The 16,860-nt window shown below is 43.6% G+C and overlaps 1 protein-coding gene across 1 annotated transcript in view; it reads right to left on the reverse strand.

Moving 5' to 3' along the window:
* The window catches only part of piwil1 (piwi-like RNA-mediated gene silencing 1), a 77,037-nt gene that overhangs the window by 9,862 nt on the left and 50,315 nt on the right, over nt 1-16,860 (reverse strand). The window contains exons 13-17 of the mRNA XM_070888151.1: nt 9,581-9,768; nt 8,155-8,227; nt 7,064-7,264; nt 5,782-5,885; nt 3,405-3,475 (exon numbers count right to left, since the gene is read on the reverse strand). Coding sequence (XP_070744252.1) covers nt 3,405-3,475; nt 5,782-5,885; nt 7,064-7,264; nt 8,155-8,227; nt 9,581-9,768 — 637 coding nt within the window. The remainder of the gene's footprint in view (nt 1-3,404; nt 3,476-5,781; nt 5,886-7,063; nt 7,265-8,154; nt 8,228-9,580; nt 9,769-16,860) is intronic.

Genomic DNA, 16,860 nt, shown 5'->3' on the forward strand with positions numbered 1-16,860 from the left:
CAGTTACCCCACAACAGGCAGTCTGCCTGAATGGACAGCTCCTCCTTTCGCCGCTGGAACGACTTGATTGGCTCTTGCATTTCAACGGGGATGCTGGCCCAGCTCCCATGCAGTACACAGTTTTTTCACTAGGGACAGTAGAGGATCTTGGCTGGTCCAAGTCCTAATCTGGCGGTTCGATACAGGTGATTTATCATTTTCAAACGCTTCCATGACCATCAACAAGTCTGCGGGCTGCGCCACCATCAACAAGTTTGCAGGCTGCGCCATTTCCACCCCCGTGGTGGGCAATGGTAGCCGACTGAGAGCATCCGCACAGGTCTCGGTGCTTGGCCTGTGGCAGATGGTATAGTTATAACGCTGATAGCGCGAGTGCCCACCTTTGTAAGCGGGATGAGGCATTAGTATTTATGCCCTTGTTTTCAGCTAACAGGGATGTGAGGGGCTTGTGATCGGTTTCCAGCTCAAATTTGAGGCCAAACAGGTACTGATGCATTTTGTTTACCCCGAACACACACGCTAATGCCTCTTTCTCAATCATGCTGTATGCCCTCTCGGCCTTAGACAAGCTCCTGGAAGCATAGGCGACAGGTTGCAACTTCCCTGCAACGTTAGCTTGTTGTAATACACACCCGACTCCGTACGACGACGCATCACATGCTAGCACAAGTCTTTTACACAGGTTATACAATACAAGCAGCTTGTTGGAGCATAAAATGTTTCTGGCTTTCTCAAAAGCAATTACTTGTTTTTTTCCCCCATACCCAGTTCTCACCTTTGCGCAATATCACATGTAGGGGCTCTAAAAGGGTGCTTAACCCCGGTAGGAAGTTACCAAAATAGTTGGAGTGCCAGGAACGACCGCAGCTCCGTGACGTTCTGTGGCCGGGGCGCGTTCCGGATAGCTTCTGTCTTGGCATCTGTGGGCCGAATGCCATCCGCCGCGATCTTTCTCCCCAAAAACTCCACTTCTGTTGCCAAGACGACGCATTTCGACTTCTTCAGCCGCAGCCCTACGCGATCCAGTCGCTGGAGGACCTCCTCCAGGTTTTGTAGGTGCTCAATGGTGTCCCAACCCGTGACCAATAAGTCGTCCTGAAAGTCCACCGTGTGTGGTACCGACTTGAGTAGGCTTTCTGTGTTTCTCTGGAAGATTGCTGCAGCCGACCGAATTCCAAACGGGCATCTGTTGTAGATGAACAGTCCCTTGTGCGAGTTGATGCAGGCGAGGCCCTTCAAAGACTCCTCCAGCTCCTACTTCATGTCGGCCGAAGTCAGGTCGAGCTTGGTGAACGTCTTGCCTCCTGCCAGTGTCGCAAATCGGTCATCTGCCTTAGATGGCGGGTATTGGTCCTATAGCGAGAAACGATTAATAGTTACTTTATAATCGCCACAAATCCTGACTGTGCCATCACTTTTGAGTACTGGAACAATGGGCTGGCCCACTCGCTGAATTCTACTGGGGAGATGATGCCCTCGCATTACAGCCTGTCCAGCTCGATTTTCACTCTCCCTCATCACGTGAGGTACCGCTCCCGCCTTGTGGTGAATGGATCGTGCCTCTGAGACCAAGTGGATCCGCACCTTCGCCCCGGAAAAGTTTCCAATGCCTGGTTCAAAAAGGGAAGGAAATTTGTTAAGAACCTGGGTACATGAGGTCTCATTGACATGTGATAGTGCTCGGATGTCATCCCAGTTTTAACGGATTTTGCCCAGCCAGCTCCTTCCAAGCAGTGTGGGGCCATCGCCCGGGACAATCCAGAGTGGCAGTTGGTGTACCGTGCCCTCGTAGGTGACCTTGACCATGGCGCTGCCCAGGACAGTGATAAGCTCTTTGGTGTACGTTCTCAGTTTCGTGTGGATGGGGCTCAGGGCTGGTCTGAATGCCTTGTTGCACTACAGTCTCTCAAACATCTTTTTACTCATGATGGATTGGCTTGCGCCAGTGTCCAGTTCCATGGCTACGGGTAGGCCATTCAATTTTACGTTCAGCATTATAGGTGGACATTTCGTCTAAAATGTGTACACCCAGTGTACTTCAGCATCTGCCTCCTCTCTAAGGCTCGAAATTGCTTTGATCCACCATGGACTGATCTTCCTCTGCCACGTAGTGGTTAGCAGGTTTTGCAGAGCTTGCAGCTCGTTTGCAAGCTCGTTGGAGGTGCCCCATTGTTCCACCGCTCTTACAAACATACCCATTGAAGCGGCATGAATAGGCTGAATGGAAGCCTCCACAACGCCAACAAGGTGTGAATTGCCTTGCATTCATCCTTTGTTGGGGACTCGGAGTCATCTGGGCCACCCGAGGCCTGCTGGCAATTGCAGACTCGTGGGTTCTGCCCTATACATTTCTGCTCGCAAACACAGTTCCAGTTAATTTATGAACATTGCTAGCACTTGTGTGTTGAGAGATTTGTTTGGCGTCATCACTGGTGGTTATAAACGCCTGTGCTATCGCAATGGCCTTACTGAGGGTCGGTGTCTCTACAGTCAAAAGTTTTCGTAGGATGGTCTCATGGCCAATGCCCAGGACAAAAAAGTCTCTGAACATTTGCTCCAGGTAGCCATCAAAGCACATTGTCCTGCAAGTCGCCTTAGCTCGGCGACGTAGCTCGCCACTTCCTGACCTTCGGATCGCTGGTACATGTAGAACCAATACCTTGCCATCAGCACGTTCTCCCTCGGGTTAAGATGCACCCGAACCAGTGTACACAGCTCCTCTACGACTTATCTGTGGGTTTCACCGGAGCCAGAAGATTCTTCATGAGGCTGTAGGTCGGTGCCCCACAGACTGTGAGGAGGACCGCTCTGATTTTTGCAGCGCTTCCTTCTCCGTCCAGCTCGTTGTCTACAAAGTACTGGTCTAGCCGTTCGATATAGGCTTCCCAGTCCTCGCCCACCGAGAACTTCTCCAGGATGGCCACAGTTTGCTGCATCTTTGCGTTGGATTCGTATTCTCGTCGCCAGTTATTGTGTTCCTAACACTGATGAGGCTGCACACAGGGAGGTTAAAGTAACAGTGACCTCAGTCTTTAATAAGACACTCCAGAGTGAGGGACAGGCGTTAGGAGCCGGCTTATATATAGTGCTCCAGGGGATGCTGGGATCCCTTGGGACTTCAGGGGATGAGCTCCCTGGTGGCAGAACATGGGAGTGCATGCTTTACAGATACACAACACACATATTCTGGTGCTCTTCACTCTGAATACTAACATGCCAAGTAAACCTACTGGTCAAAAATTGTCAAATATGTACTTTTTGAATAAATGCAGCGTTTCCCACATCGAGAACACAAATCATATGCATATATAGACCCATCATGAATGTATTCAACACTCATCACTATTCCATTGCGGATACTTTCAGTATACAATAGTTTTTATCCAATTCTGGCATAAACCTACCTTGCAAGCAAACTTTTAACCCGTCTACAAGTTCTTGTCCACGCTCTTGAAAGATGCAGCGAGAAAACCACCTAGTCACAAAACTAAGTTACTCATCTTACATTCTTCAATCTGAAGAAAGGTTGCCAGTGCAATCCTTCACATGAGATCACATATTACAGTCTATCAACTAAGTTTAGATCCAGATCTTTGTAATACAGGTACAACGTCCAAAATCTGGAATCCTCAGGACCGAGTCCATTCCAGTTTTAGGGTTTTTCCGGATGTCAGACAAGAAGATCAATAGCCTGAAATCTTCGACCGAATCTGTGCCTGGTTTTGAGCGTCGAGTTCCGAAATCCGGCACGATTCGGTCGAGAATTCCGGATTTCAGACAAGAAAATCAAGTCTGAAATCCAGAATCCTCGACCGAATCAGTGCCGGATTTTGGGTTTTGCCTCAAAAATGTCCAGTTTTCGGATAATAATTCCAGACGACTCCATCAGCTATGTGCAAAATGTCTGGTTTTTGGAGTTCCGGATTCGGGATGTTGCACCTGTAGTTTGAAGAGCAGTTATTAAAAATGCTCAATTATAAAAAGGCACTCCATCAGAATGACAGAGTAAACATTCCAATTAAACACAACTGCATCATCCCTCGCCAGATTCTGCCAGCCCAGCATGTCCACACTGTTCGAGGTTTTAATGTGGATAACTCGTCCGATAGCTACAAGGTCTTAATCATCAAACACAAGACATAATAGGATAAGGAGTTGGTCATTCAGCCCCTCGAGCCTGCTCCGTCAAGGCTGATCTACCTCAACTCCACTTTCCTGCGCTGCCCACATATCCCTTGATTCCCTTAATATCCAAAAATCTATCGATCTGTCTTGAATATACTCAATGACTCAGCCTCCACAGCCCTCCGGGGGGGGGGGGGGAAGAGAGAATTCCAAAGATTCACCATCCTCTGCGTGAAGAAATTTTGCCTCATCTCAGTCCTAAATGGCCGACCCCTTATCCTGAGACTGTGACCCCTGGTTCTAGACTCCCCAGCCCGGGGAAACATCCTTCCTGCATCTACCCTGTCACACCTTGTAAGAAATTTGTGTGTTTCAATGAGATCACTTCATCCTTCCAGACTATAGGCCTAGTCTGCTCAATCACTCCTCATAGGACAATCCCTCCATCCCAGGAATCAGTCTCGTGAGCCTTCGTTGCACTCCCTCTATGGCAAGTATATCCTTCCTTGGGTAAGGAGACCAAAACTGTACACAATACTCCAGGTATGGTCTCACCAGGGCCCTATTATAATTGCAGTAAGACATATTTACTCATAGTCAAATCCTCTTGTAATAAAGGCCAACATACCACTTGCTCTCTCAATTTCTTGCTGTACCTGCATATTAACTTTCAGTGATCCATGAAAAGGACCCCCAGGTCCCTCTGAACACCAACATTTCCCAATCTCTCACCGTTTAAAAATACTCTGCTTTTCTATTTTCCTACCACAGCGGGTATCTTCACATTTCCCCACATTACATTCCATTTGCCATGTTCTTGCCTGTCTATATCCCCTTGAAGCCTCTTTGCATCCACCAAACAAAGAGTTTCCTTATTTCTGGGGTAGAAAAGTGATTAGTGTGCGAGCAGAGCAAAGTTCCATCAACATTTCTATAATTATTTAAAATTTGGCTGCAGCTCCACCTAAAACTAACCAGAATTTGTGGCCAGGATAGTTCCACAGAAACTTTTATTTCAAAGTGCCAAATCCTATCACGAACAAGTCTTGCTCCATAGCCAAGATAAGTTGTTTGCAAGTTATATTGGGGAGCGGTCAGAGACCTCAGTGCTGTCTGTGTACAAACTAGAACTGCAGATGAAAACTGCGTAAAATGGTTCAAATGCTGGAGTATTCAGAGAATCTACCAGTCTTCGGGACTTGGCTTATTTACCAAACATTTTCACAATATTAATTTCAAGGTATTTAAGAAAAAGGTCTTGCTTTCAGATGAAAGCATCGGGATAAATGAAGGTACACTACGAGAATGCACTGCACACTGCATATAATCATTTGGAAATAGCTGCACTAGGTACCCAGTCACTACACAGATAAAACAAATCTGGAACAGGAGAGTGGGGGAGAAATGAAATCTGCAAAACAATGTTACTTTCCCCATGGAAAAAGATTTCCACACTGAATAAGCTTATTTTCAAAAGCAATGTTTTTACACGTCCAAGCTTCTGAAAATGTGAAAACTTAACTTGATTTCAACCCAAGGATGTAGAGCAGAACTGTGAAATTGTACACGGGGGAGGGGGAAGAAACGCTTTACACACACATTGCTATACCTCAATTAGTTATAGCTTCCCGAGGACACCCTCGAATTGGAGCTTACCTTGTTATTGTTTGATTAAGACTGGCTACAAATCCCGCAATAGACTTCCTCCCAGCGGCATTATCATGGTAACAGTCTATACCAACCACCATGAGTTGCTTGAGCTGTAAAACATTCACCATGTTAAAAATGGGGCCCATGGTTTAGGATGCAATAAAGTTAAAATTAGCCACTCCTGCAGGATCTTCCCAAATCCTCAAATAAGCTTAATCTCCATACCAGAGTGCAGTCTTTAAACTAGGACCATTAGTAACGCAATCCGAACTCTTCCTATATTTCACAAAATTCACCGCTCTGCAGCTATTTTCACTTGAGGAAGAGGGCAATGCAGCAAACAGAAAATCCGCACTGTATGTGTCCAGTATGCTCCTAGTAACTGAATCCCTTAGTTTCAATGCACTATGAAAAATTGGACGTGGACACCTGGAGATGACTGGCATCATTTCCACCACTGTTGGAACTCGAATATTTTCAAACTTTTCAAAACTCAGGCTAAGAGCCAGATCTTGGTAGCTTGGATGACTAACACCACCCAAGTTTTGCCCCTATTACAGGGGCTTTTAAAAAGAGGCACAAAACCTTTACACCTCACCAGTTGGAAACCAGAGAAATTATAGGGACCTGAATTTATATTGAAAGTATTGCCAAATTTACACTCGTACAGGAATAGTATTCTAACCTGCGATCGTCAAAGATACCTGTAACACCAGTGTCTCAGTCCTCCATGTTCCTGCAATTTTAACGCTGCTATTTAGCAAGAGAAATCAAGTAGATTACCTCGTGGAATGTGGGCAACACTGACAAGCATCAAGACCAACCAATGTGGAACTGGAGTCACATATCGGTCAGAGCAGGTAGAGGAGGCACATTCCTTTCCCTGATGGACTTCAGTGAACTAGCTGGGTTTTTACAACAAACTGGATGCTTTCATGGTCAGTTGTCTGGTGCCAATTGACAAATTACCACATTTATTGAAAATGGGTCAGGTTAGGATTTGAACTCACTAGCCCTTGTTTTGTAGTCCAGTACTGGAACCAGGAACCACAAGGCCTCCGTTCCCATTACTGATGTGTACGTTGCATTCCTGTTTGCACATTTGAATCCACAATACAGGAGGCTTAAACAAGTGAGTAACAGTCTCCTTCGCTGTGATACAGCAAACTAGTCTGTTATTGAAGGCTGTCTTGGCGTTTAATAAGAAAAAACATAGCAAACTTTTAAAGAAACATTTATTTTGCAATACAGCAAATATATGCATTTTCATTCTAGCGCAGCTACTTACAGGTATCTCCACACTCCACAGTTCGCCACCCATTTTGCAGTTTATTTGTAAAGCAATTTTTGTAGCAATAGCCATCAAAACCTGCGGCTTGCTCAAGGTGCGGGCAACGACGCACTGGCTCGGGGTAGGGCATTCAACACACAAGTATTTTTTGATTGTATCATATTTGTCTTTGCGGTTAGTTGGAAGGACACAAACAACCTGTTGAGGAAAGGAACGTTAATTTGAACACAGAATTCCCACTTTTATGCATTTTGTTTTTCTTCATACAACTCTCTCACTGCAATGGATACTTGTTTGAATAGTTTAAAGTGCTTCCATCTTTGCTACTCCCCAAATCACTATATTTTTATTATATATTCAATAATACCATCAATCCTCAGTTGAAAGGCTAACCTAGAGATGCTTTATACAGGCCATTTGGCCCATCGTACCTGTGCCGGCTCTAGAGCTATCCACTTAGTCCATTTTCCATGAACTTGTACTTTGATTTAAATATTTATCCACTTCTCTCAATTATGGATTCTACTTCCCCACCATTTCTGACGGGGTATTCCATGCACTTTGCATTAAAATAAATTCTCCTAACCATTCTCTTCAGTTTTTAATGATATTACTGACTCATCAAACAATTGGAAATTTCCCCCATTTCCTTCAAAATTGTGCACATTTCGATCAGATCTCTGAACCTTCTCTGCTCGAATGAAGAGCCTCCATTTCTCTGGGATCTGATAACTAAAGTCTTGGTATAATCTTAATGAATCTTCTCTGCACTTGCTTCGTGTCCTCAATGCACTTCCTAAAGGTATCCAAAACAGGACAATATTTGAACGAGAGTTTTGGACGGGTTTAGCATTACTGCTGATCGTGTACTTGATACTCATTTATAAAATCTAGGATAAATGAACGTAATTATTTTGCACTTTATTGATTTGTCCCTCCACTTTTAAAGACTTCTGTTTTTTCTCTCAGGAGATTACATGGCTCCAAGTGGGGTAAGGAGTTCTGTTCTGCCATTTCAGCTGCAACCATTACACAATTGCAAGTTAAATGAAATCAATAAGAAATCTTTAGTATACATGTCATCTTACAATTCTTGTAGACGGAGTAACATTAGCCTGCAATGCCTTCAAAAATGCCTCACTGCGATCTTCCACTTCAACCCTGCAATGAAAAATGCTCATTTCAGAACAGCAATTAAAACATGGATAATTTTGACAATGGAGTGACCAGAACAAATGTACTATGTGGAGCATAAGCCCATCCAAACGCAGCCTCAGAACTCATGTCTGGAGCCTAGGTTAGACGACTGAACCAAGACAAAACTACTTCCTATTTCTCTAACAATGCCCAATAAAAACTCAACACAACAGGCAACTTGTCAATTCAAAACAGACACCCGGACATCAAGTGCAGCCTTAAACCTGCAAAGTAACCAGCAAAATTAAGCTGGAAATAATAGAAAATGCTGGAAACACTCAGCAGGTCAGGCAGCATTGGTGAAGAACGAAAGTGTTAACATTGGCTCTGATACAGCTGCGCCCACCCAGGCAAGTGGAAAGTATTCCATCACACTCCTGCCGTGCCTTGTAGGTAGGGAATCAGGAGGTGAGCCACTTGCCGCAGAATAGCTAGCCTCTGACCTACTACTGTAACCACAGGATTTATGTGGCTGTTCTGGTTGAGTTTCTGGTCAATGCCGATTCCCAGGGTCATTATGGCAGGGATTTGGCAACGATAATGCCAATGATTGTCAAGGGAGGGTAGTTGGACTCTCTTGTTGGAGATGGTCATTGCCTGGCACTTGATTGGCACAAATGTTACGTGCCACTTATCAACCAAAGCCTGGATGCTGTACAACAAGGCGTGCTGCATACGGGCACGGACTGTCATTATCTGAGGAGTTGCCAATGGAGCCAATGTCAATGAGCTGATTCGCTATTGCCTGTCCGCCCAAGACAAATTTCTACACCATTCGGTTTTCCCCTCCCAACCCACTAGTAAAAGTAGGGCTGTATGCCCTGGAATTTAGAAGGTCAAAGGGCAATCGATCAAAGTTTACAAGCTATTAAGGGGAACTGATAGGGTAGAGAGCACAAAACTATTTCCGCTAGTTGCTGAATCTAGGACTAGGGGACATAGCCTAAAAATTAAAGCCATACCTTACAGGAGTGAAGTTAGGAAACACTTCTACACTGAAAGGGGGGTAGAAATTTGAAACTCTCGTCCGCAAACGGCAATTGATGCTAGAACAATTGTTAATTTTAAATCTGAGATATAGATTTCTCTTAATCAAAAGATATTAAGGGTTATGGGGCAATGGCAAGTATATGGAGATAGGTCACAGAACAGCCATGATCTCATCGAACGGCAGAGCAGGCTCGAGGAGCTAAATGGCCTCCTGTTCCTAAACTTGGCAGGAGTATTTGTGACATTTTATGTGCATTATTTAACCAAGAAAATTAAGACTAATGGTGCAAAAAGTGTAACCTATACCCTGTATGATTGAATACTTACATTAATGGCTTCTCCATCCTAATGCCCATTGCAGTTACTACTTTGCCTAGAGTTTGGAAAAGGTTCCTAGCCACATCAGCATTCCTTCGGGTAAAAAACAGTAACCAATTCTCCAGCGGAATCGGATTAATCAGGTAAGCACCTCTGGTTTCTCTGGACCACTCTGCTACTTGGGGATTATATTCGAACTGAAAGGCAATGAGATCCATGCATTGAAAATGTAGTCGGAACAGGAAGTACAATTCAACAAACATGCAAACTGCTTTTCACAACGCACACCTAATCTATAGATCCTTAGTTTTATTCTTCCTCTAAACTGGTTGAATTTTAAATTCAGTTGGAGGGTGAGAAAGCTAGATCTCAAACCAGTGTCCTGATCTTAAATAAAGGCGATTACAAAGGGATGAAAGCAGAGTTGGCTAAAGTGGACTGAGAAAATAGATTAAAGTGTAAGACAGTCATGAAGGGGAAATCATGTTTAACTAATTTACTGGAATTCTTTGAGGATATAACGAGCATGGTGGATAGAGGTGTACCAATGGATGTGGTGTATTTAGATTTCCAAAAGGCATTCGATAAGGTGCCACACAAAAGGTTACTGCAGAAGATAAAGGTACGCAGAGTCAGAGGAAATGTATTAGCATGGATAGAGAATTGGTTGGCGAACAGAAAGCAGAGAGTCGGGATAAATGGGTCCTTTTCGGGTTGGAAATCGGTGGTTAGTGGTGTGCCACAGGGATCGGTGCTGGGACCACAACTGTTTACAATATACATAGATAACCTGGAAGAGGGGACAGAGTGTAGTGTAACAAAATTTGCAGATGACACAAAGATTAGTGGGAAAGCGGGTTGTGTAGAGGACACAGAGAGGCTGCAAAGAGATTTAGATAGGTTAAGCGAATGGGCTAAGGTTTGGCAGATGGAATACAATGTCGGAAAATGTGAGGTCATCCACCTTGGGGAAAAAAAAAAACAGTAAAAGGGAATATTATTTGAATGGGGAGAAATTACAACATGCTGCGGTGCAGAGGGACCTTGGGGGTCCTTGTGCATGAATCCCAAAAGGTTAGTTTGCAGGTGCAGCAGGTAATCAGGAAGGCGAATGGAATGTTGGTCTTCATTGAGAGAGGGATCGAGTACAAAAGCAGGGAGGTCCTTCTTCAACTGTATAGGGTATTGGTGAGGCTGCACCTGGAGTACTGCGTGCAGTTTTGGTCACCTTACTTAAGGAAGGATATACTAGCTTTGGAGGGGGTACAGAGACAATTCACTAGGCTGATTCCGGAGATGAGGGGGTTACCTTATGATGATAGATTGAGTAGACTGGGTCTTTACTCGTTGGAGTTCAGAAGAATGAGGGGTGATCTTATAGAAACATTTAAAATAATGAAAGGGATAGACAAGATAGAGGTAGAGAGGTTGTTTCCACTGGTCGGGGTGACTAGAACTAGGGGGCACAGCCTCAAAATACGGGATCGCCAATTTAAAACCGAGTTGAGAAGGAATTTCTTCTCCCAGAGGTTGTGAATCTGTGGAATTCTCTGCCCAAGGAAGCAGTTGAGGCTAGCTCATTGAATGTATTCAAGTCACAAATAGATAGATTTTTAACCAATAAGAGAATTAAGGGTTACGGGGAGCGGGCGGGTAAGTGGAGCTGAGTCCACAGCCAGACCAGCCATGATCTTGTTGAATGGCGGAGCAGGCTCGAGGGGCTAGATGGCCTGTTCCATGTTCTTATCTTCTTATGGTTGATAAACAGTGGCAAACATTTAAGGATATTTCAGAACTCTCAACAAAATATAAGAATCAGCAAAGGACTACTAAAAAGATTATAGAGAGGGAAGATAGAGCATGAGACTGAACTAGCAATAAATATAAAAATAGATAGTAAGTTCTTCTACAGGTGTATAAAAAGGAAGAGACTAGCTAGAGTAAACGTTGGTCCCTTAGAGGATAAGACTGGGTAATTAATAATGGGGAACAAGGAAATGGCAGAGACTTTGAACAAATAATTTGTATCGGTCTTCATAGTAGAAGACACTAAAAACATTCCAACAATGGATAATCAAGGGGCTATTGGGATGGAGGAACTTAAAACAATTATCACTAAAGAAAAAGTACTCAGTAAAATAATGGGACTAAAGATGGACAAGTCCCCTGGACCTGATGGCCTGCAACCTAGTGCCTTAAAAGAAGTGGCTGCAGAGATAGTGGATGCATTGGTTGTAATCTATCAAAATTCCCTGGATTCTGGAGGTCCCAGAGGATTGGAAAACCGCAAATGTAACGCAAATTTAAAAAAGGAGGCAGACAGAAAGCAGGAAACTATAGACCAGTTAGCCTAACAGCTGTCGTTGGTAAAATACTGGAATCCATTATTAAGGAAGCAGTAGCAGGACATTTCGAAAAGCATAACATAGTCAAGCAGTCAGCATGGTTTTATGAAAGGGAAATCATGTTTGACAAATTTGCTGGAGTTCTTTGAGAATGTAACGAGTAGGGTGGATAAGGGGGAACCAGTGGATGTGATGTATCTGCATTTCGAGAAGGTGCCACATAAAAGGTTACTGCACAAGATAAGAGCTCACAGGGTTGGGGGGCAAAAAATTAGCGTGGATAGTGGATTGGCTAACTAACAGGAAACAGTAGAAATAAATGGGTCATTTTCTGATTGGCAAACGGTAACTAGTGGGGTGCCACAGGGATCGGTGCTGGGGTCTCAAATATTTACAATCTATATTAATGACTTGGATGAAGGGACCGAGTGTAATGTAGCCAAGTTTGCTGGTAATACAAAGATGGGTGAGAGAAAGGAAATTGTGAGGAGGACACAAAATCTGCAAAGGGATATAGACAGGCTAAGTGAGTGGGCAAACATTTGGCAATTGGAGTATAATGTGGGAAAGTGTGAGGTTATCCACTTTGGTAGGAAAAATAAAAAAGCAACGGAGAGAAACTACAGAATGCTTCAGTACACAGGGACCTGGGGGGTGCTTGTACATGAAACACAAATAGTTAGTATGCAGATACAGCAAGTAATCAGGAAGGCAAATGGAATGTTGGCCTTTATTGCAAGGGGGATAGAGTATAAAAGAAGAGAAGTCCTGCGACAACTGGACACAGAGTAATAGTGAGGCCACACCTGGAGTACTGCGTACAGTTTTGGTCGTCTTATTTAAGTGTCTAGGGACTTACAGGGGAGGATTAAAAAAAAAAGGAACGCTTATATCATATACCAACGGCTAAATACTTTAGAATCTTTAGAGGAATATAGAAAGTTAAGAGGCAAAATTAAAAAGGATATTAGGAATGTTAAGAGAGCACGAGAAATTCTTGGCCAGTAAAATTAAGGAAAACCCTATGATGTTCTATAAATATATTAAGAGTAAGAGGGTAACTAAAGAAAGAGTAGGGCCTATTAAAGACCAGGAGGGTAATCTTTGTGTGGAGGCGGAAGATGTTGGCAGGATTCTTAACGAATACTTTGCATCTGTTTTCATAATGGAAAGGGGTGATGCAGATACTGCTATCGAGGAGGAGTGTGATATTCTGGATGAAATAAATATAGTGAGAGAGGAAGTATTAAGGGGTTTAGCAGTTTGGAAAGTAGCTAAGTCCCCAGGGGCAGATGAAATGCTTCCCAGGCTGTTGATCAAAGTAAAAAAAGGAAATAGCAGAGGCCTTGACTATCATTTTCCAGTCATCTTTGGATTTGGACATAGTGCAGGAGGATTGGAGGACTGCTAATGTAGTACCCTTGTTTAAGAAGGGAGAAAGGGATAGGCCGAGTAATTACAGGCCTGTCAGCCTAACCTCAGTGGTGGGAAAATTATTGGAAAAAATCCAGAAAGACAGGAAAAATCTCCATTTCGAAAGGCAAGAATTAATTAGGGACTGTCAGCACGGATTTGTTAAGGGAAGATTGTGTTTGACTAACCTGATTGAATTTTTGAAGAGGTAACCAAGAGGGTCGATGAGGGTAGTGCGTACGATGTAGTATATATGGACTTTAGCAAGACTTTTGATAAGGTCCTACATGGTAGACTGGTCATGAAGGTTAAAGCCCATGGGATACAGGGCAAAGTGGCAAGTTGGATCCAAAATTGGCTTGGAGGCAGGAAGCAAAAGGTAATGATTGATGGATGTTTTTGTGACTGGAAAGATGTTTCCAGTGGGGTTCTGCAGGGCTCAGTACTGGGTCCCTTGCTTTTTGCGGTATATATCAACGATTTAGATTTGAATATAGGGGTATGATTAAGAAGTTTGCAGACGACACTAATATTGGCTGTGTGGTTGATAATGAAGAGGAAAGTCATGGGCTGCAGGAGGATATCAATCTACTGATCAGGTGGGCAGAGCAAATGGAATTTAATTTAGAGACGTGTGAGCTGATGCACTTTGGGAGGGCTAATAAGGAAAGGGTATACACATTAAGCGGTAGGCCACTTAATAGTGTAGAGGAACAAAGGAACCTTGGCGTGCTTGTCCACAGATCCCTGAAAGTAGCAGGCCAGGTGGATAAGGTGGTTAAGAAGGCATACGGAGTACTTGCCTTTATTGGCCAAGGCATAGAATATAAGAGCAGGGTGGGTTATGCTTAAATTGTATAATATTTTGGTTCGGACAGAGCTGGAGTACTGCATGCAGTTCTGGTCGTATTATAGGAAGGACATGATTGCACTAGAGAGAGTGCAGAGGAGATTTACTAGGATGATGCCTGGAATGGAGAATCTTAATTATAAAGACAGATTGGATAAGGTTGGGTTTGTTCTCATTGGAACAGAGGTGGTTGAGAGGAGACCTCATCGAGGTGTACAAAATATTGAGGGGCCTGGACATAGTGGATAGTAAGGGTCTATTTCCATTGGTGATGGGGTATATTACGAGGGGGCATAGTTTTAAGGTGGTTGGTGAAAGATTTAGAGGGGATTTGAGGGGGGACTTCTTTACGCAGAGGGTTGTGGGGATCTGGAACTTGCTGCCTGGAAGAGTGGTGGATGCAGAAACCCTCACCATTTTTAAAGAGATGGTTGGATGGGCACTTAAAGTGCAGTAACCTGCAGGGTTACGGACATAGAGCTGGTAATTGGGATTAGACTGGATGACCTTTTGTTGGATGGTGCAGATATAATGAGAAGTACTGCAGGGAATAGAATACAGCCAGGGTGATCTCCTGGGAATAGTTTCGATCGCCTGGATGGGTCTGAGAGGAATTTTTCCAGATTTTTTTTCTCCCTAAATTGGCCCGAGTTTTTGAATCTGGTTTTTGCCTCTCCTAGGAGATCACACGACTCCGATTGGGGTGGAGTGTAGAATGTTTCAGTATAAGGGGTGTCACAGTTGTGAGAGGCGGATTGGTTGGGTTGGGTGCTCTTTGCCTTTCCGTCATTGTTCATAGGTTCATATGTAACCTTTAGGGCTGCTGACCAAGGGCCGCTGACCAAGGGCCGTGCAGCTGTGTCAGCTGGTGCGGACACGATGGGCCAAATCGCCTCCTCCTGCACTGTAAATTTCTATGTTTCTTAAGGAAGGATATACCTGTACTTTCATTGCAGGCAGTTCAGAGAAAGTTCATTAGGTTGATTTGTGAGATGAAGCGGTTGAGCCTATATGCATTGGGAGTTTAGAAACATACAAGCAGTAGTAGGCCATTCAGCCCTTCGAGTCTGCACCGCCATTCAACATGATCATGGCTGATCCTCTATCTCAACACCATATTCCCACTTTTTCCCCAAACCCCTTGATGCCTTTTGTGTCTATCTCCCTCTTAAATATATTCAGTGACTTGGCCTCAACAGCCTTCTGTGATAGAGAATTCCACAGGTTCACCACTCTGTGAAAAAATGTCTCCTCATCTCGGTCCTAAATTTCCTACTCCGTATCCTGAGACTGTGACCCCTTGTTCTAGACTTTCCAGCCAGGAGAAACATCCTCCCCGCATCCAGTCTATCCAACCCAGTCAGAATTTTATACATTTCAATGAGATCCCCTCTCATTCTTCTAAACTCTAGTGAATATAGGCCTAGTCAATCCAATCTCTCCTCATTCGACAGTCCTGCCATCCCAGGAATCAGTCTGGTGAATCTTCGCTGCACTCCCTCTGTGGCAAGTATATCCTCTTAGGTAAGGAGACCAAAACTGCACACAATACTCCAGGTGCGGTCTCACCAAGGCCCTGTATAACTGTATTAAGACATCCTTGTTCCTGTACTTAAATCCTATTGCAATGAAGGCCAACATACCATTTGCCTTCCTAACTGCTTGGTGCACCTGCATGTTTGCTTTCAATAATTGGCGTACAAGGACACCCAGGTCCCTATGTACATCGACACTTCCCAAGCCATCACCATTTAAATAATACTTTGTTTTTATGTTTTTCCTACCAAAGTGGATAACTTCACATTTATCCACATTATACTACATCGGCCATGTATTTGCCCACTCACTCAACCTATCTAAATCACCTTGCAGTGTCTTTGCATCCTCCTCAACTCACAATCCCACCTATTTTGTGTCGTCAGCAAACTTTGAAATATTACATTTGGTTCCCTCATCCAAATCATGTGCATATATTGTGAATAGCTGGGCCCAAGCACTGATCCCTATGGTACCCCACTAGTCACTGCCCGCCATCCTGAAAATGACCCGTTTATTCCTACTCTCTGTTTCCTGTCAGTTAACCAATTTTCAATCCATGCCAATACATTACCCCCAATCCTATGTGCTTTAATTTTGCACACTAACCTTTTGAGAGACTTTATCAAAGGCTTTCTGAAAATCCAAATACACTACATCCACTGGTTCTCCCATATCTATTTTATCAGTTACATCTTAAAAAAACTCCAGTAGGTTTGTCAAACATGATTTTCCTTTCATAAATCCATGGTGACTGTTTAATCCCGTTGATATTATCTAAGTGTTCCGTTATCACATCCTTTATAATAGACTCCAGCATTTTCCCTGCTACCCCCTTTGTATACTTTGTATAACTCCTTTTTGAATCTAATACTATCCTTAATTTCTTTTGTTAGCCATGGTTGGGCCACTTTTCCTTTTGTGTTTTTACGCCAGAAAGGAATGTATAACTGTTGCAATTCATGCATTCGTTCCTTAAGTATTAGCCATTGCCTATCCACCATCATGCCTTTTAATGAACCTTCCCAATCGATCATAGCCAATTCATTCCTCATACTTTCATAGTTTCCTTTGTTTAGATTTAGGACCCTAGTTTCGGATTGGACTGCTTCACTTTCCATCTTAATAAGAAATTCAATCATAGA

The sequence above is a fragment of the Pristiophorus japonicus genome, chromosome 8 (assembly GCF_044704955.1).
Source record: "Pristiophorus japonicus isolate sPriJap1 chromosome 8, sPriJap1.hap1, whole genome shotgun sequence".
Taxonomy (NCBI): Eukaryota; Metazoa; Chordata; class Chondrichthyes; family Pristiophoridae; genus Pristiophorus; species Pristiophorus japonicus.